At 39.3% G+C, this 21,473-nt stretch overlaps 1 protein-coding gene across 2 annotated transcripts; it reads left to right on the top strand.

Moving 5' to 3' along the window:
- The first annotated feature begins 9,622 nt into the window (after positions 1-9,622).
- LOC134210818 (ADP-ribosylation factor GTPase-activating protein 1) lies at positions 9,623-14,339 on the top strand. 2 transcript variants are annotated; one of them, XM_062687121.1, is made up of 6 exons: positions 9,624-10,007; positions 10,521-11,225; positions 11,296-11,406; positions 11,485-11,544; positions 11,658-11,887; positions 13,527-14,339. In XM_062687121.1, exons 1-6 carry the CDS (start codon positions 9,948-9,950, stop codon positions 13,861-13,863), a joined length of 1,503 nt encoding a protein of 500 aa, XP_062543105.1. In that variant the 5' UTR covers positions 9,624-9,947; the 3' UTR covers positions 13,864-14,339. The 2 variants fall into 2 exon arrangements, with proteins under 2 accessions (XP_062543106.1, XP_062543105.1); XM_062687122.1 differs by lacking the exon at positions 11,485-11,544 and having other exon boundaries at positions 9,623-10,007; positions 11,296-11,373.
- Positions 14,340-21,473: the final 7,134 nt, after the last annotated feature.

The following is a 21,473-nucleotide window of genomic DNA, read 5'->3' as shown; positions in this document are numbered from 1 at the left end:
TTTGACAGTTAGCCCATATATTTTCTGTCTGAAAAAAAAAATCATATACAAACCCTGTAAATGGCAAAATTAAAAAATAAATATTTACATGAACGTAAACAGAAACTAAAAACTCACCGGTAAACATATCGTTGGTTCCAGTACACCAGGGCGGAATCTTGGAATCCGCAAGATTATCGATGAAAATTGTTGGCGGTCTTCTTACTCCTTCAAAGGACTTTTCGGTAGGTAGCTTTTATGTCCTGCAGACCATGCCTTTCGGGTGAAGCTTAGTTCTGGGATCCCCATTGTAAAATGCGGTTATTCGTCGGTTCCTATCATACAGTAACTTTATACTTATGAACCGTTGCCTTGCGCTGCCGAACACTGACTGACTCGCTTGCCACTGCTATTCCAGTTCATCTCCTGTTTACCTCTCACCCATTCGTAGGTTCACTCATTCGTCCGGCTTTCACCCGCTACTGAATACTAGTTACTCTCGCGGGTTCTCTTACCCGTCAATGAAACACCATGTCATTCGATACACCCGTTACATCCCTCCAATTTCATAGTATTTTGGTTAGTATTTGTCTTTCAGTTTTTCTTCAGTAGAGTATTCCTATTGGCTAGCATTTTATAATAAAACTTTATTTATGTTTTACCTTGAATTTTATTTTGATTATTATTCCACAAAATCCGCTAACTTTGTCGGGCGTCGGCTGATACGCTTTCGTGGTGATCCTGCCTTCTCGGTTATATTATCTTGTTCTCCTGCTGTTTCGCTATTCGATGTTATGGGCGGTTGGACCTCGCTTAGCTTCTTCAGATGTGAGCTGTTACGCTTATACGATTTTCCTGTTTCTTTTGATCTTACAGTAACCTCTCCTCCTTTGATGTCTGTTAGCTCGAATTCTTCCGATCCAAAATTTGGTTGGTAGGCTCCGGTTTTCAGGTTCTTCATTAATACCATATCTCCTTTCTTCAATTTATGATTTTTCACCTGCCGTGTCGCGTCTGCCCTTGTCTTATGTTGTTCCTTCTTTTCCATATCTCTGTCCCTGCATGACTCCCATTTCAGACTCGGCGCCTGATGAATAGATGGAATACGATTTCGTATTTCCCGGCCAAACATCATTTGACCGGGGGAAACACCGGTTGTCTCTTGAGGTGTCGAGTGATAAAGGACCAAATACTCATAGAGATCGGCCTTCCAATCCGAATCCTGTATGCAACTGATTTTTATGCGCTTTCCAATATTTCGCATCTGCCTCTCCACTGCCCCATTTTGTTCTGGCCAGTATGGCGTAGAAAGATTTAAGTGGATTCCGTAGCCCACGCAGAAATTTTGGAATTCAATCGCCCTGAACTGTGGTCCGTTATCCGAAGTAATCGATCGCGGTATGCCAAACGAACTAAACATACGCAATAGTGCTCCGATAACCTTTTGAGTTGTTGCTGGTTTCATTGGGTCTATCTGTACAAACCTTGTTGTGTAGCATACTACAACTAACAAAGAAACGTCCCCTGGGAGACCTTCCTTAAAATCTATTGCTAAATCTTGCCATGGTGTTGTCGGGATTCGTCGAATCATCGGATTATGCTTATCTGGTAATGATGTCATCTGACATGGTTTACAATGCCGGATAATAGTATCGACCTGTCTATCCATATATGGAAACCATACTTTCGACCGCAATAACGCTTTCATAGACGCTCCGCCTTGGTGTCCCAAATGAGCCAAATCAATAACCTTTGCTCTTAATTGTGTTGGAATAACAATTCTATCGCCTCGTAATATTAGTTCGTCGTAGAGTGTTAAGTCATGTTTAACCGTGGCTGTTCTAAATTCACTTGGAACTTCATCCCAGACCCCTGAATATAGAGCCTCTTTGACTTTCTGTAAGTCGTCATCCTTCAAAGTTTCCTTTTCCAGCTCTTCAATAGACAACATTATGGGCTTTATTTCTTTTGCCAGCCAGCCTATAACATCTGACCCTGTATCATAGTCTTTTGGACCTTGGGAAAGACGAGAAAGCGGGTCAGCGAGATTTCCTTCTCCTGGCTCATACCTTACTGTGAAATCGAAGCTTTGTAAGCGTAGGATCCATCTTTCAATGCGGGCTGACGGTTTCGACTTAACCCGGTTGAAGAGATATTCCAGAGGTTTACAATCTGTTACGAGCGTGAAATGCATCCCATAGAGATAAACGAATAGTTTCTCCATGGCCCAAATAATCGCGTAGCATTCTTTTCCGTTTGGCAGTATTTTTCTCGAAATCTGCCAAGCTTTTGATTCACACGATATTGTTCTTTGGATGCCATTCTTAACTTGAAATAGAATTGCGCCCAACCCGTAAGGACTAGCGTCAGTGACAAGAACAGTGTCATCCTTCGGGTCAAAAAATCCAAGGTAATCGACTCTGCCAAGCACAGCCTTGACAGTATCTAGTTCTCGGTTATGTAATGCAGTCCAATCGAATGAGCTTTGCTTGTTTAGCAAATTTCTCATATTAACAGTCATTGCCGAAAGGTTTGGAATGAACTTTCCCACGAAATTTATTAGCCCTAGAAGGGACCGTAGCTCCGAGACAGATGATGGTGCGTGTAGGTTCAATATGGCTTTGATTTTGTCATCCGTAGGTCGGATGCCTTCGGTAGACACGATGTGTCCTAAGAAGGTCACGGATGATACCCCAAAAACAGACTTTTCTTCGTTGATTCTCAAGTTTAACTTTTTGATACGGCTGAGAACTTCTTGCAATGTCTGGTCATGTGCTTCCTCTGTTTCCCCATGGATTAAGAAATCGTCCATATAAACAATCAGACCATCAATACCTCGGAATAAGTTTTCCATTTCTCGTTGGAAAAGTTCTGGGGCTGACTTAATACCAAACATTAGTCTACAGAACCTGTAAACACCGCTTCTGGCAACAAAGGTAGTAATATTTCTACTGTCAGGGTGGATCTCAAAGTGGTAATAAGCGGCTTCAAGGTCAATTTTGGATAACTTTGCAACCTAACAGTATAAACAAAAAAAAACATATCTAGTATTACGCATAATGAAAAACAAATATGTATAAATCTTTAACATACCTTCTTTATTCGTGACATTGCATCATCGATGTTTGGCATTGGATAGTTTTCCCGCTTCACTGCAATATTGGCCGCTCGCATGTCCACACACAATCTGATTCTGCCATCTGCTTTCTTTATTGGGACTAATGGTGATACCCATGTTGTAGGAGTTTCCGCTCGTTCGATGATTCTCTTTTCCAAAAGTTCTTGAATGGTTCTCTCCACGTCCGCTTCCATGGACATGGGAAATCTCCGAACTGGTTGTACGACTGGTGTTACCGTTTCGTCAACTTGGATTGACAAACGAACATCTTTGATTTTCGGAAATTCCTTTTTGTTGTCTTTAGTGGCCGTTCCTGCTGCTGAGATCTGGTTCACGTGGTATCCGATTTTCAATATTCCCAGAGCAAACGCAGTACCTTTGCTGAGCAAACTAACTTGCCCTTCAGGGGAAACCAAGAAATGAGACCAGATTCCAATTTCTTCACCAGGAATTTTCACCTCCGTTTCAAACACTGTACTGAAGTAAATGTCCTGGTTGGATGCGAACGCTTTGAATTTCATTTCTCCGCTTTCAGGTTTTCTTTCATTCAGGATCTGGGCTCCTTCGTTTTTCAATCTGTTGAACGTCTTGCTGTCGATGATATTTGCTGGGGATCCAGAGTCAATGACGATCTTGGTAATTATTCCACCAATATCCAGCTCAAGAATCTCATTCAGATCTTCGGAGACTTTTACGAAGAAAACTCCTTTCTGTGTTTCTGTTTCATCATTCAGAATTGCGCGAATTTGCTTAGCTCCGGAGTATTTGATACTGTTTGTTGCTTCGCTGTGCTACCTCTTCCGGCAGCAAATTTTAAAATGGCCTTTCGTTCGACATCCATAGCATTCCGAATTCCTCCCCGGACATTTGTCTGTTTCCCTTGCTAGATGACCCGGTCTATTGCAATTATAGCATTTTCTTGAGCCTTCCCATGATCGAGTACTGGACACGGTCTTTCCTACCACTTTCTGAACCAAAGAGCCGTTGTCAAACGAAGATGAGGGTCTGTCGTATTCTCTCGTCTGTTTCTGGACCTCTTCTAACGTTTTTCCCAAATTAATTACTTCCAGCAACGTCAAATCATCCGTCAATAACTTCCTTCTCAGATCAGCTGATCTACATCCTTCGATAATTTGATCTACGATCATATCGTCGCAATCAATGAATGAACAACGATTTGCCTGTTCTCGTAGTCGGAATACATACTCTTCAAATGGCTCTTGGTCGTTCTGTCGCATTGACCTCAGAAGATGTCGTTCGAATCTCCTCCTCAACTGGGGTGCAAAGTATTCATCAAGTGATAAAATAGCTGACTCATACTGGAGAACCACTATTTCTTCACCCTCCTCCACTGTTTTGTGCACCTCCCATTTCGCTACTTTGTCGTAATATGTTTGGAGATCGATACCGCCCAGCACTAGCAGCAAATTACACTTTTCTTCATCATCCTCGATTTTGTTCGCTTGCAAAAACCGTTCCAGTGCCCTCTTCCACTTGATCCAATCATTTCTTGGATCTGTGCCCACCTCGAAAGGTGGCATTGCAGTCGCATCTGGAACAAAACACACACAGACACATTTCATATTATAAAATATTCGCCGACTTAATTGTTTTCCATTTCGCTGTACACAAAAAAAAACTCGATTAGTTAACAGCCCCCTAACCTAACCTCACAAATCATTTATAGAAATCCTCATAGATGTCAGCATCTTAATTCGCACGAAGCCACTCTTCAAAATTTACCAAAAATGCATGTGTGTGTATCACTATTCAGCTTTATTTCTAAATACAGTATGATGCTCGTTGCTGCACTCTTGCAAAAACATCCATACAAACCACAAAAAAACATGTGTATGTATCCATGTAGGTCACCACAATTTCCGAAGTAATTTCATTTACGTTTTTCATATGACACATTTTTCCAGCACGAAGCATAATTCCACCGCAACACACAAACCCACATCAACGTACTGTCTTTTAGAGGTTCAAATATAAGCACGTAGCACACCATCCAGAGCACAAGAAATATTCTCTCACGTAGTCAACCTGAATCCTTCCTTCCACAATTTATTTGCCCCAAGCATTAATCTGTAGCACGTAGCCTTATCGAATTATTGTTTAGAACCTAGCAAAATCTTCAGCACGAAGCTTAAATCCTCAGTACGAAAAATAATTCATCTGTACGAAGCATAGTTCCTTAGCACGAAGCATAGTTCCTTAGCACGAAGCATAGTTCCTTAGCACGAAGCATAGTTCCTTAGCACGAAGCATAGTTCCTTAGCACGAAGCATAGTTCCTTAGCACGAAGCATAGTGTTTCCCAGCACGAAGCATAGGATTCCCCAGCACGAAGCATAGCATCCCCCAGCACGAAGCATAGCTTTCCAGCACGAAGCAAAAATCTTTCAGAACATTTTTATTTTCGCAATCTCATAATCTTCGATTTGCTCATGATATCTGCAGCCATTTTTTTTCTTTGCATCGGTGTAGTCGCCCTTTGGCGCCGCCATTTTGTTTTTCTCTTAGCGTCTTCCGAAAAAAAATCTGATCCACACCATTCTCTACTTCATTCTAATAAATAATCCATAATTTTCATCATCAACTGTGCATCAATTCACAGTTTAGTTTTCCTGTTGAAAAAAAACTCACCTATTTTGATCCTCGTCGCCATTGTAAAATGCGGTTATTCGTCGGTTCCTATCACACAGTAACTTTATACTTATGAACCGTTGCCTTGCGCTGCCGAACACTGACTGACTCGCTTGCCACTGCTATTCCAGTTCATCTCCTGTTTACCTCTCACCCATTCGTAGGTTCACTCATTCGTCCGGCTTTCACCCGCTACTGAATACTAGTTACTCTCGCGTGTTCTCTTACCCGTCAATGAAACACCATGTCATTCGATACACCCGTTACACCCATTGTCGCTGATTGGTGCATCATATAAATTTTACATAAATTTCCTTGCCTTGAAAATAAGGTCTGTACTTCACGTAAAACTAAAGGAATAAATATTGCGCATAAGCCCCAAAATTTTATTCCCACCTTTGGGTTTCCGCGCCGAGCACTCAGCGCCAGACTCGGCGACAAGGAGATAGTGGTCAAGTTGGTACTCCTGATTTTTTGACAACTGATGTCGATTGGTTGTGTGAGTGCACCGGTGTCAAAAAATAGAGCTTTTAGCTGAAAATTTAGATGTCAAATGCACATTTTGACAGAAATATAGATGTATGAGTGAATGAAATGTGCAAATGCTCTATCGCGGAAGCAGTCGCTGAAGACAAGTGTCAATGTTTTCAGTGACGAAACGAAAAGTTTCAATGCAAAAAGCAATAGCAAAAAATTGAAAATAAAACGCAGAACTCATCAGTAAACATAAAAGATATTTTAGTTACCAGATAAAGATTGTCGCTTCGGTTCCCTTTGTTCTGATGTCCGAAACATGTGTGGAACATACCTGTCAAAATGTATGTATTTTTCATTCATTGACACTTAGATCCCTTATCCTTTGCCAGCAAAAGATGTTCCGGACAGCGACAATATTTATCTGGTAACTAAAATATCTTTTGTAAACATCGTCAGCAGCAGCAGATCCGGACGGTTAGTTGGAATCTGCATTCGGGATCCAGCATTGGCAAATTATTGGTATCCGTCATTAATGACCGACTGGCATCGTTTCGCTTTCCACAGCGCATGTTTCGGAGGCATCAGCACGGTCTCTGAATTTGGCAAATTCAATTTCGGGATTCATTTAAATGTTTTGCCCATAAATAGCAACACAAAACTCACCCGGTAAACATCGTCTGCAGCAGTACAATCTTGATCCAGATTAGCAATCGGGAGTTTTTGCTGGTGCCGTTCTGCTTTTTCCGCTTTTGCAATACAAATCAATGTTCAAATGTTCAGTGTTCAAATCAATTATTTTTAACGTTGGTTAAATATCATAACCAGAAAAGCAGCAGCACATCCAGACTACTTGAAGGGAACGAAGGGAGCTGCAATCCAGGAGCAATTTGAACAAATTGAACAAATTTTATTTATTAAAATTAAATCGACGTTGACCTCGTTTTTCGCAATGAATTATTGGCAGTGGCTGATTTTCTACACTGGCGTAAATAAAATATAGAAATTCATAAGTTATGCCTTATGAAACACTAAAAGTTCATTTCATATTCATTTCATAAGGATTCTATGAAATTCATAACGGTTAATATTTATTCCATACATTTGCCTTATGAATCCCAGTGTGTTTTCTTATTAATGAAATTCATAAGGTAAACTTATGGAGCAATATGTCATTTCATGTGTTCATCCACAGGAAAATATGAACGTCATAGTTTTCATTTTTTTGCATCCCGGCCAACCACATTTTTAACAAACCAGCAAATTTACAAATAATAAATGCAGTGCCGCGGTTTTGGATAATCTTTCATTATCAGATACAGGTGAGAAGTTGGTCTAAAAATGCTGGGATAGAATTCTGAATATGGTAATATTCTAATATGTTAATTTCCGATGTTCAAATCGCAGATCCAACGGATGCGGCAGCGGGCGGAGTATAGAGGGCACAGATAAAGAGCTGCTGAACTGTTGCTTCCTGCCGCATAAAATAATCCCGTCACCGATCATACACCTATAGAACATCAGATTACTTCAAGTAAACCCGAGAATGATCCCGCCCACACCAGCGTACTGTATACCCCACCAGAATTGTTCGAAATAAATTTGGTATCCTCGACAATGCGTCTGGTCGGTTTGGTCGAAATTGAATCAATATAAAAGGAATAAATATCGGTGGCATACGAGGGTACGAGTTCATTTCGGCCGGGTATGGTAGTCAATGTCTTATGATTCCCAGGTAACCGTAAGCATTAAAATAAGCCGTACGTGTGACTATAATGCTAGCACAGAACTAACCAACTTTATACTGGCTCTGTAATAGCCCTATATAGCCGAAAAGGCGAAATATAGTGCTAATGGTTACTTGGGTTGTGATAAAGACTGATAAATCAGTCTTTGATTGTGATGCTTTTAAGGAAGAGGCATTTACGATTAACTACATTATTGTGAGGTAAGGTGGGAAATAGGTATATAACTGACCCTAATGATCTAATTGCAGGTAAACGCTCAACGTCGTCAGATGCGTTTAAGAGTTCGTATACCTCTGACCGAGGCTCTGACTGCGGTTTATCTTCTCAGCTAAAGTAGGACCATCTGATGGTCCCCAATAACCACAAAGAAGGCCATCGGATTACGTCACCTTTGCAGCGCAAGTACGGAAGCAAGTTAGGCGATAAAATTTATCAAGGCAAAAATTCAGCGATTTATGGAGCAATTTTCGGAGGAGTTCCACAAACGACTAAGTAGTGATGATACCGGACAAAATTGCTGGTCATATCGCATAAGGCGCCGATAAAAAGAATGGCTGGTGCTACCTAGCAAGAACAGCAAAACATCTATCAAAAATGATTCAACATCTGTCAAAAGTAAGCTTGCTCTGCGGGCAGGGTTATTTGGAAATTATTGTCATTTTTAAGTTTAATTTGATTTGAATTTGCGAATCGGACCAAAGCCTTAGATGCCTTTCACCATACTGATTTCAGAAAGTTAACTCCTAGTGGGCCGCTGTAAGCACGCTCAAAGCAGGCGATTCATTCAATATAAAAACGAACTGTTAAAACTGAAAATCAACTTGAGCAACACAGAAGCATGCAAATGGTTATGTTTTCGTACCGCAGCATACGCAACATACCTAACATACCCTAACCAGCATTGCTTTTTACATTGAAACTTTTCGTTTCGTCACTGAAATCATTGACACTTGTCTTCAGCGACTGCTTCCGCGATAGAGCATTTACACATTTTATTCACTCATACATCTATCTAGCTTTCCACGCTTGGTAATGGCGGCTTGTCGGTGCGTAAAAATCAATCGGTCACTGTACTGTTTGACACTAGCTGGAGGAAATCTCACTGGCGTTCCTTGGTGGGGGGAAGGGAAAAAAGGCCTTTTCGCCAGTGAGTTCCTCCAGCTAGTGTCAAAAAGTACAGTGACCGATTGATTTTTACATACCGACAAGCCGCCATTACCGAGCGTGGAAAGCTGGATATTACTGTCAAAATGTGCATTTGACAATTAAATTTTCAGCTAAAAGCTCTATTTTTTTACACCGGTGCACTCACACAACCAATCGACATCAGTTGTCAAAAAATCAGGAGTACCAACTTGACGACTATCTCCTTGTCGCCGAGTCTGGCGCTGAGTGCTCGGCGCGGAAACCCAAAGGTGGGAATAAAATTTTGGGGCTTATGCGCAATATCTAACACCGAACAGATTGCGCCTCTGGGATGATTGCTTTAAAAATTTCAGCGTTTGTAAACAAGTTGTCTAACCAGTGCCGCAAGAAAAGGCCTATTGCGACTATACCCTTCAACGCAAAAAGTGTGTACATTCCTGAATTTTCTGGAGGTTAGTTATTTCCAGTCACAGGGTCAAGCTTGACACGTGTTTTGACAGTTTGTTTTGCCATTATTCTTCAAAGATTTTTTTTACTCTTTTCGAATAAGTTGCACTTGAAACTATTGGAATTTGTGTTCGATTTTCCGGATAAATCCTTGTATTTCCTGGTGGCCCATTCTGCAACGGCAAATCATTCTGGGGCGGAGCAATTTTGAGCCAAAGTATAATGCGGAAATGATCATCATTCCTAATTCGGGACGGTGAAATTGAAGGAAAACAAGATTGGTCCTCTTTGGGCATTGGAAAGGTTTTGGTTCAGACACGTAAAATAAGCGAAAGTTTTCTGTGAAGGATTCTGCCGTAAGCGCCGAGGTAGACGAGCTTGAGGAAGATGGCCAGTCCAAGGACGCGACGAGTTTTGAGCGATTTGAAGCCTAATAACGAAAATAATGTAAGTTACGGATGGAAAGGACTTTCGGGATTTTCCGTATGTTTTCCTAAGCCAGTGGTTCTCAAACAGTTTCTGCTTCTCTTAACCTCCGGGACTCGCATGGTCCTGGATCACTCACGTAGTCCCGCCACGCTTGTGAATGACAAGCGTCCTTTTTCAAATGTGTTGTACTTCTTACAACGATGCGAGTCCCGGAAGGTTAAGAAAACTACGTGAAACTACCTTCGGTTTATGCTTTTTACGAGCTGGAAATGAAAATAGAATGTGTGTATTTTGACATCAAGATAATTTTTATTTAGTGATTAAGCTTGTATTCTGAATAGTCTATTAGCTTTTATAAGGTTCTGAAATGAAAGTACTTCTAATATCCTATTCAGACAACGAGTTGTTATCACTTGATAAAAATATTATTTTTGTCATAGTTCTCACATAAAATTTTTACCAACAATAATGTATATGATATTCATTTCTTGATACTCTATAAAGATAGTGTCAAAAAATTGTATTTTTTAGAAATGCTTCGAATGTGGCACTCATAACCCGCAGTGGGTGTCGGTGACGTACGGAATTTGGATATGCTTGGAATGCTCCGGAAAGCATCGAGGTCTTGGAGTACATTTGTCCTTCGTTCGGTCGGTGTCGATGGATAAATGGAAGGATGTTGAACTGGAGAAAATGAAAGTCGGTGGTAATAAGAATGCACGTACCTTTTTCGACGCCCAGGATGACTGGGACGATACTTTGACCATACAGAAGAGGTATAACACTCGAGCTGCGGCTTTGTATCGGGACAAAATATCCACGCTAGCGCAGGGGAAATCGTGGGACCAGGCATCGGCAATGGCAAGACTGAAAGACAGTGGATTCTCTTCCTCGTATTCGACACATTCCAATAGTAGTGCAAACAATGGGGGAATGCAACATTCGAGAAGCAGTGGCTCGATGCAATCCAGTGGGTATTCTTCTTCCTCATCTGCTGGGGGCTATCAGAATGGGGGTGGCTACCAGGACACGAGCTACCAGCAGTTTAGTACTGCAGAATTCAAGTCACAGAAGGAGGAGTTCTTCAGCAGAAAACAGGAAGAGAACGCTTCCCGTCCGGAAAATTTACCACCAAATCAAGGTGGAAAGTATGCCGGATTTGGGTACACAAGAGATCCGCCCCCGAGAAGTCAATCGCATGAATTGTTTGACACCGTTCAATCATCGCTGGCTAGTGTAAGTAGTTTTATCTTATCAAATTCATATGTTATTCACTTATAATTTGATTGTTAATGTTTATTTACAGGGTTGGAGCGTCTTTTCGAAGGTGGCCAACGTTGCCAAGGAAAATGCAATGAAATATGGAAGTTTGGCTTCGCAAAAGGTAGTTGAAGTTTCTGGCACTGTCACTGATAAGGTAGATCATCTTTTTTGGTTCCGTAATGCTTGTTTTAGTTTGCATTGTTTGATTTTTATTTTCGATTCGGATATTTAGGTTAAAGAAGGAACACTCCTAGAAGGAGTTGGTTCACAGGTTTCAAATTTCGCTAGCAAGGTTAGTACTTTTGTTCGATTGGTTCATAAATCTTTCCTGCCATCATATTACATTTTTCTTACATTGTATATGCGTTTAAAAATCAAGTAATCATCTATCAAACTTAACTACAGGTGGGAGATGCCGGTCGCAAAGGTTGGGGCAATTTCAGTGGTACTGGCAATTATAACACCCCTGGAGGAAACGATCACTACAGCGATTTTCCGTCGGATAATGGATCTTCTGGTGGTTATCAACGATCATCGTCCAATGGCAAACTCTCAGGATACGGCGCTGGTGGTGATGGTAACAACGATTGGAATTCTTGGAATAACGACGGCAATTCGAATGCAGCAAAATCATAGTAAATATATACTTTTTTCAATATGTAAATAGGGCTAACAACTGCTTTGGCAGTACATTGAATCAGTAAATTGCCGTCGAAGCTTGAGAAAAACGCCTTTCACGGTATGCTACATGACATATACAAAGAGCAAAAGTGTGAGATATTTAATATATCTCTGGGTTAGGGTGGCTCAAATTAGTATGGGAAAAACTTTTTTCAATTTGTTTGATGGGCCGTCCTCTTATTCAGTTCTATTTGATGCCCTGATGCTCTGGACAAAATTTCAGCTAAATCGGTCAACGTTTGGGCGGTGCTACACACGTTGAAACTTTATATGGAAAAATGTATGCAGAAATATCCAAAAACAGTGATTTGCAGTTGGGCGGCACAATTTACGATCAAGAACCGTGATACTCATTCAGATCTTGAAGAATTTAATACAGAATGTTATGCAGAAAACCGCGAGAAGATTAGAATTTGCCCGGCTAAGTTATTAGCATTTCTCTGAAGTGGGGTTTTAGTAAATTTCGTTTCTTTTACCTTTGAAAAGAAATAAATTCACCCCTACAACACTCCAGTAAAATGCCAATATATTTTCCTAATAAACTCCAATCTTCTCGCGGTTTTCAGCATAACATTCTGTATTTAATTCTACAAGAACTGAATGGGTATCATGGTTCTTGATCATAAATTGTGCCGCCCAACTGCCAATCACTGTTTTAGGATGTTTCTACATACATTTTTCCATATAAACTTTCAACGAGTTTAGCACCACCCAAACGTTGACCGATTTGGCTGAAATTTTGTCCAGAGGATCAGGGCATCAAATAGAACCGAATAAGAGGGCGGCCCATCAAAAAAATTCAAAAAGTGTTTTTTGAGCCACCCTACTCTGGGTATTGAACCCCGAAAGGGGTTAATACCATGACTGCAAAAAGTCATGATCGTCATAAGACAGAAAGCAAAGTGCCTTTTTCTGTTTTAGGCGAACAATTAAAAGTATCTTTAAACAATTCCGCATGCAATGCAGTTATGAGAGGATGTTGTGCTTTGCTTATTAAATTAAAATTTCTAAATTATTTTAGTAGACATATGCAAAGAATAATGACTTGTCGATAACTTATTCATATTCCGTTAATCCACCGAGTTGAAAGTGGTTTATAAACACAAAAATATAACTGATATTGCACACTTTCATGCCCTGTTACGGAATAAAAATTGTTGAGATTTTTGTAGCACGCCGTTCACCCTTCGCGTTTGTATTGGCGAATAAAGGTTGCGTGAAAATCGCGTGACATCTCTCATTGATATTGTGAAATTGCAGGTGTACTGGATAATTCCAACGCGTCCCATAACATGTGGCTTTTTCAGGTTTTGACCTTGTGCTTCTATTGTGATCCCCCTCACTATCCCGCTCAAGTTTGGCTCAAAAATCTATGTACATTAATCTTTCTGGTGGCTAAAACTCATATTGTTTGAACTTGAAAATCCCCTGACAATAATAGGTCAAAACCTTTCAAAGTCGCCATTTATTTATTTATTTTTCCCCTACTTATGTCTCTATCTAATGATTCATATAAAATCCATGTATCGTAACGGCACATGAATTCGGAGGCATAGATTAATAAAACTTGTTTTCGAATTTGTTTTTTTCTAGTCAAAATCCAGCAAACGACGAGGATGACGGTTGGACCGGATTCGAGTCGCACTTGACCTCTACATCGAAGAGTGATGGCGGCTATCAGAATGCTTCTTTGGGCGCTGCTCAGACAAACACGTCAAGTGACGTCATGAATCCGAGCACATTCGCTTCCTCGAGCCAGCAACAGATGAGAACCAGCTCTAGCCGGAGCAGCTTGAAGATAAAGCAAAATGTCGGTCTAGAGAGTGATTTCTCGTCGTTGGATATTAAGAGCAAATCTGCGTCGTCTGCTGCCACGAGTAAAAAGAAAGACAACGCAGAGGATGATCTATGGAATATGCTGAACAACTAGAATCTTCAACGATGGCCTGCGTGCTCACGAGTGCTGGACAGAGGTGGAATCATGTCAGGTGACTATGCCGATGATATTTTCTTTTATTTTGTATTGTTTTAGCATTTGAGGTTTAGAAAAAGTCTATGCCGTACGTACTTTATAATTCCTGAAAACGCTCCCTCTCCGTATCTGCCCTTATCTAATTCAATTTTAGCAAGAATGGAATGCAACCTGATTATAAAAACAGAGTATTTAGCAGAATATAATTAGCAGAAAGTTTATTATTTGAAACAGATGTAAACTTATATAATATACAATGAAGAAGGTAACACAGACAACAAATAGCTCCAGCCGTTTAGAACCCCTTGATGACACTAAACTATTATGAATCAATTAAACGGCAGTATAAATCAATAATATGAACAAGAAAAGGTAATGTTACTGTGGTACATACTAAAATGCAATCTATATTATATGTGCAACCAGAAAAATAAGTAGAAGATCTTATTGTTTCCGAAATATCCTTTCCCTTGAGTTCAAGGTTTGTTAATCGTTAAATTATCGTTATCGGCGATAAAGTTGATTCTGTTTAACGTTATCGGTTGCTACGATAAAGATGAATCAACGCAGTAATTTTTTTTCTGATTTGCTGACATCCAAAAACAATTTCGATGGATCAGCCAAAGCTCATACCATGGAAACAATATGAAAAATGTTATCGCTTTATCAAGCAGAAGTCCGAGAAGAATTTTGAAGTGGCGTGTACTTTATGTCCTACAAGTGCGGCTAATATAAGTTGTGGATACTCATCTTCAGCTAATTTAAGAAGCCACTTGATGGTAAGGTTTTTATATTTCATCATTTCGTTTAGTACATATTCTCTTCAATTTTACTCCAGAGGAAACATGAATGGAACGATGAAACATTCCAAACGGAGTTGAATACTGGGAAGAAAAAACGAGACAACGATACCAGAACCATGCCGATCACGCAAAAAGTCTTGCATGATGCTGTTGACGCCCTTATTATTAATGAAGGTCTGGACTTTAGCATCGTTGATTCCATTTATTTTCAAAGAATAGCTGAGTTGGGATTAGCACACAGTATGACGGTTGGATGTCGACAATCACTAACAAAACGTATGGATGACAGGTTCCAAGAAATGCTTGAGAAAATGAAGAAACAGCTATTATCTGTGAAGTATGCTTTGTAGCCACTGCAGATTGCTGGACTAAGTTCCGAAGGAGTTACTTGGGAATGACTCTGCACTGGATCGATGAAGACACCACAGAAAGAAAATCAGCTGCTTTAGCGTTGAAAAGGATAAAAGGAAGACATACAGCAGATGTTTTAGCCGCTGCTATTTTTGGTATCCATGTAAGTTTTGAGCTACTCTCCAAGGTTCGTCGATGCACAACGGACAGTGCTGCTAATTTGATGAAAGCATTTCGTGTATATGCATGCGAAGAAGGTAACTAAGCGAATCTAAGCGAATGAGTAAAAAATCAATCAAATGTACTCACTTGTCATAAGACGAGTTTGTACTATTCCATTCAGTTCCTCTACTTTATTGTACCTTTGACAGAATCGTAATTGGACCTCAACAGTAATGCCGTGTTCAGTGTCTCGTACTTCGACACGAGTCAAGTACGAGACACTGAAAACGGCCTTACTGTTGAGGTCGAAATACGTATCTGTCTAAGGTACAATTAAGTAATGGAATTAAATGAAATACCTAGTACAAACTCGTCTTATGACAACTGAAGACATTCCACTGAAAACTCAAAATAATCTTCTCATCAATCAAATATAATTTTTGGTTCCTGACCACATGGAAAATAGAGACGAAGGGCCAAGTTCTGCCGTGGAAGAATTAGATATCGTTGATGTGGATTTGTTGCTAATTAACGAAGATGGCGAAGAAAAAGATTACCGTTTGCCGCCTCATCAGAGATGTGCAAGCCACATAATGTCAGATTTTCTGGATATGATACACTGCGCAGCGTTTGTATTGTTCCCAAATGGGTACTTGCACAAAACTTCACGCGGCGAATGACTGTCGAAAGGTACGGCCGCGCCAAACGATACACCGCAATGCTATTCACCCATAAAAATCAAGTAAACGGGGTACAGAAAGCGTGGCGGTACCTTTCATGAAGAGTTCGCCGCGTGTAATTTTGAGAAAATCAGGCAATATTAAATCTCCTTGCGTCTACCTATGCACAGAAAGTAGAAGCAAAAAAGTTTAACCAAGCACGAAGCTGCGCATTGGAAAAGTTGAAGACTTGGTGGAAGCTACAAAGCAAGTCATCGGTAGTTGCAGATGTCATAAAGGATTGCATCGGAGTTACATTAACAGTTCCAGTAAAGACCAGGGCCCTGTAGCATAATCAGACTAATAATATTAGCTACAAGTTACAAGTTACAAGTCAACAAATTACAAGTACTTGTAATTTGCGCCGCATAATAATGTTTTGCCAACTAATAATATTAGTACTTGTATTATTAGTAAGGTTGGAATTACAAGTCCGTCAGGTTCATTTACCTGTCAAAATTCATCCGACAGTTCACTGTCAATGCGGAGGTAAACGATTTGTTTACGTTTGTTTGCAAATTTGTGGATAGAATATATATTTCGAATGAGATAGGTATGCACGGAACACTCTCTGTAAATTTATTGATTCTGTGGTTTAAGCCGGCTTCGTGGTATTGTCATTTTTAACGAAGCCAATGTAATGCACACTGGAGTCGTTTTTACGTGGTCTTTGGGATTGACTTAAGTTCCAATTGAGGCGATTTGTAAGTTACGCGAACGTATGCTCCATGACAAATCGAATCCCGCTAGACTTGTTTGTTGTGGGTTTTTGAAGAGGGTTTAATTTACGTGTATTGTGAGACTTAGCGGGTTTAGGTTTTGCTTCTAATTCGATTATGAAATTTGGACGATTTCTTTTTCAGTTCAAACTACTAACTGATGAAAATATCGTAATAAATTCTACTCAGAATTTAGGTAGTTTTTCCGTTTTTCTTTTGTTTCCCATGATTGTTGTTAAACATAAAGCAATATGCATGGTCTTAAATAAGATTGTTTAGTATTATAATACAATAATACTACAATAAAACAATAATATAAATTTCAGTAAATTAACATATTCTCAATTTTGAGATGAATAAAGTCAACTTTGGGTAAACTAAACTCAGCTTTGGTTAATATGTTTTGAGTGGATTAAGTTAAACTACTAAGTGTTAGGAAACTCATTTCACTCAAAATTGGGTTATTGGTCCAAAGTACGGATTTGAGCTAAAACAACGGACTTTTGAGTAGTTTTGTTTCATAATTCTCAGTGTTATATCGGAACGAGAAATTTATTCTTATTGCACAGTATTTCATTATATGATAATTTGAAGGAACTAGAATAATAGTTTCATTCTCTGTTAAGTCGTTAAAAACAATGAAACGATGCATAATTACTTTGGACGGCTAAAATAATAAAATAAAAGCTACTTGTAAATTAAATTACAGCACCATTCATACTTGTAAAAGAAACTACAAGCCAACGCTAATAATTTGTACTTGTATTTTCTTTATGCAACAGTTACTTGTAAATTCCACTAATATTATTAGTGCGGTTTACTTGTAATATTAGTCTTGTAAATTCTTACTTGTAGATTCATTATGCAACAGAAAAATACAAGTTACAAGCTACTCTACTAATAATATTAGTAAAATTTCGATTATGCTACAGGCCCCAGGTGGAATTCTGAATATGATTCCATTGCACAAGTAAGAAATGCATATAATGTTTAATGATTCGAAACTGTGTATACTTTACTTTTTCTAGATTTGCAATATAATAGATAAATCTCCAGAAATGCTTCAAGCAGCAATTAATAAAGCAGGGTTGCCTAAGCTTGATCCACAAGATATCTGTTTCCTCAAGGAGTATGTATGGGTATCGCAACCAGTGGCTTATACGCTCGATATACTACAAAAAGCAAAGTATATGTACATGGGCTTTTTGCTGCCGGCCATTTATGGACTACAACGAAACTGGGAAAACAGAAAATTGAAGGATGGAAAACGTCTGAAGTATTGTTTACCTTTACACGAGAATCAGATCGGCGTTTCGGAATTATGATGAGCGAGACAGATCTAATAGTGGCCACTTGTTTGTTACCATAATTCAAACTAGATTGGGACGATTAGTACGACAGCACGAAAAACGAGAGGAAATTCGGTGCTTAATACTCACAGAGATGGAGAAAATCGATGTAAGCCGAAATAACTCAGATGACCACAAAGCCGGTAATGTGTCGAGAATGTCGTCCAATGAAAATGAGTTAGATGAAGAGGCAGATTTTTTTTGAATAGCAACACAAAATTGTGAAACAACGGATGAAGCCGATGAGTCTTGCTTGGAAGAATTGAACCGATTTCTACGTACTCCTGCTGATATGTCAATAGCAGCATGCTATGGTATTATTAACAAGAAACCATTCCCCAGGCTGAAACAATTGTTCTTGAAATATAATACAGCATTACCTGCAAGTGCTAGTGTCGAAAGACTTTTCTCGCTTGTTGGTGCTGTATTTAGGCCTGGAAGAGCAAACCTTAGTGATACAAAACTAGAGCAACAATCGCTGTTGTCGGCTAATGCCGAATTATTCTAAGATTTAACTTTATAATTACTTATAATATAATAACTTTATAATTATGGGAAATAAATCAAAGAAATTATTACAAATATCATTTTAACAATGTTTCATAATTTAGAATATCAAACTCCGATGAACGTTATAGTTTCTTCAAACATTACGAATAGGTGAAAAACTCATAAAGCATGCGATACGCTAATATTCCATATAAAGTCATATGGTTTTGATGATTTCGGCTTTTTTGTATGTCCTTACGAAGGATAATTATTGTTGGCTCGTCCTCAGCAAAATCGCTAAGTTTTCACCTACCCCTTGTAATTCGAGTACCAAAACGGATTAGGCTCTGTGGATTTCATTCCCGGTTGACTTAATCCTATTATTTCGTTTGTTTCGCATGTTATAATTCTGGTGGTTCAGAAACCACCTTACGATGCTGCTAGCTCCAAGATATTTATATTATTATCTTTATTTGTGAAGCTTCTAATTTTTGGCTGGCTCACCTGAGACAACAGTATTATTTGTTTTAAAAAATATTAAGATTTTCAAGAAAGCTTTCTAAATGTTATCCTATTTAAAAAGAAACCCAAAAAGTTCTGGAGGTCACTCTTATATCAGGAAAAGTCATGTAGTGATTAGTCTTGTGGTTTTGAAGACATGGACAACTTACATTATTTTCCCAGGTCATTCAAATAATTTTTATAATGTTTTTGGAATTATTGATTCATTTATGCTAAAAATATGTTACAGTTAACTCGATAATTATCGATAAATTATCGAATTCACGTTAACGATAACGCTAAATAAACTCTCTTATTATCGTTAACGCAAAATCATCGAAAAACTGTTATCGTTATCGTAGTTGGCGTTAATTTATCGACGTTGATTTATCGATTAACAACCCTGCTTGAGTTCAATATTTGATCATAGAATGTTAACACCTAATAAAGAATTAGGTTTTTTTTAATGTTCGAGTTCCAGTGGCAGCCCATTCTGTGCACCGTCTTCCATATGCAACCCACTTTTGTTTTGCAGTACTTTCCATATTGTCCAAGTCTCCTGTCTGCAGATAATCACCGGACTAATGAACGTTTTGTAAGTATTCAACTACGTACAACGGCGAACTTATATCGATTAATTTCACTGCGCATGTGAAGTGGTCGTACAATGAACCTTAGCTATAGCTCACTTCGTTTAAGGTATGTCAGGGTCTGTTCGAACCAGCTTATAGAGAACCTACCGACAAAGGAAAGCCGCAAGCCAATACATTCGCATGCAATGCAAACATATTCCCATGCAGGACTAGCACTTATGTACTTGATACTTGATACTTAATGGTCTACAGCTCCTCGATGAACCTACACTGAATGAAGTACCTGATAGAAGTCGTTTGTTGTAAAGCAACAAATATCATCGAAAACTAATGCTTCTTCGTTCGAATAACTTGTTTGAAGAAATTCTAATCGCACATTAGCATTTATATTACTCAAATGTCCAGGAAAAAAAAGAAGATAATCTAATAAACTAGCAATGATTTGTAATAAATTAAGGATTTTTGTAGAACAACGACTTTTAGGGGAAAACATGAAGAGATGTGATACACACCCATACACACAGACAGGAATCCAGCATCGTATAGGCCCATATGCCTGCTGGATACATTGGGGAAGTTCGTGGAAAGGATTATCTTTAATCGTCTGACACATTTTTTTATTTCCTCATAAGGCCGTTACAAATATTTAATTTAAATTATGTCTTACAGGTCTCCGAAAGGTTAGGGGGGGGGGATAATAAAAAATAAATATTAAAATGTAAAAAATCAATAAAACTCCTCGGATTTGTTAAAAAATGTTTTGAAAATTTTCAAAATCATCCAAATTTTTTGTAGTTGCCCTCTCAGAATATATTTTTTGGGCAAAAAAAATCCGAAGAGGGGGAGACATAATTGTTTTTAAATATTTGTATCGGCCTAACGTGATTTTTAATTTAAATAAAGTTCATCACTAATCGGCTGCGGCTGACGCGGTTCACGGATGGCGAGATCGGCTTATAGGAAAAGCAGTTCGGATTCAAAAAAAGGCAGATCGACGGTGGATGCAATCAGGACGTTCATTGAAGATGCAGAGAGAGCGTACAAGAAAAAGTGGCGCGGCAATCGATTCTGCGCTGTAGTAACGATTGACGTCAAAAACGCTTTTAACAGTGCCAGCTGGGAGGCCATCACCGAAGCGCTGCACGGTATGCGGGTCCCTGACTACTTGTATAAAATTCTTAAAAGTTACTTCCAGAACCGGATTGTGGTTTACGAAACGAATTCGGGGCAGAAGTCGATTAGGGTTACGGCGGGTGTTCCGGCGTGAAGATCTTAGGATTCGCGGACGATGTCGTCCTTAGGGGCCGTACACATATTACGTAAGCACTAATGGGGGGAGGGGGGTCAATATCTTACGCTCCATATAAATAAAAAATCATTTGTATGAAAAAAATCTTACATGGGGGGAGGGAGGGTCGACAAACCCAGAAAAATTGCTTACGTAATAAGTGTACGACCCCTTACGATAACCGGAGAGTCGTTGGAAAAACTGGATGAATGGATCAGACATCATGCACGCGTACAAAAAAGGGAGATTGAGCAACGACTGCTACGCGCACTTAAAATTTAGCGCATGCGAGTCTCACGAAGCTGGTGTACCTCACATTAACATTGGTGAGTCGCATTGAGACATCTCAATGCGATCAGCTGATGTGCTGTTTGTCATGGCAAACCTTAACAAACAACAGTGGAGGTGCGCAAAACAGCTTTGGCGGGAAATTTTCATTCAATAATATCGTCGCCTAAGTAACGCCAGCTATGCATTCCTAGCACATGAGATGAGACTCATGAGACGTACATTGATACGCGCTCATTTAGTTATTTTATGTGCGCGCTAGCTTCTCTCGTCGCACTGAATCGATGCTACGTGAGCTTTTGTAGC

Source organism: Armigeres subalbatus, chromosome 2 (genome assembly GCF_024139115.2).
Source record: "Armigeres subalbatus isolate Guangzhou_Male chromosome 2, GZ_Asu_2, whole genome shotgun sequence".
Taxonomy (NCBI): domain Eukaryota; kingdom Metazoa; phylum Arthropoda; class Insecta; order Diptera; family Culicidae; genus Armigeres; species Armigeres subalbatus.
Note: the sequence above shows the minus strand (reverse complement) of the source record. Positions and strands in the feature narration are given on the sequence as shown.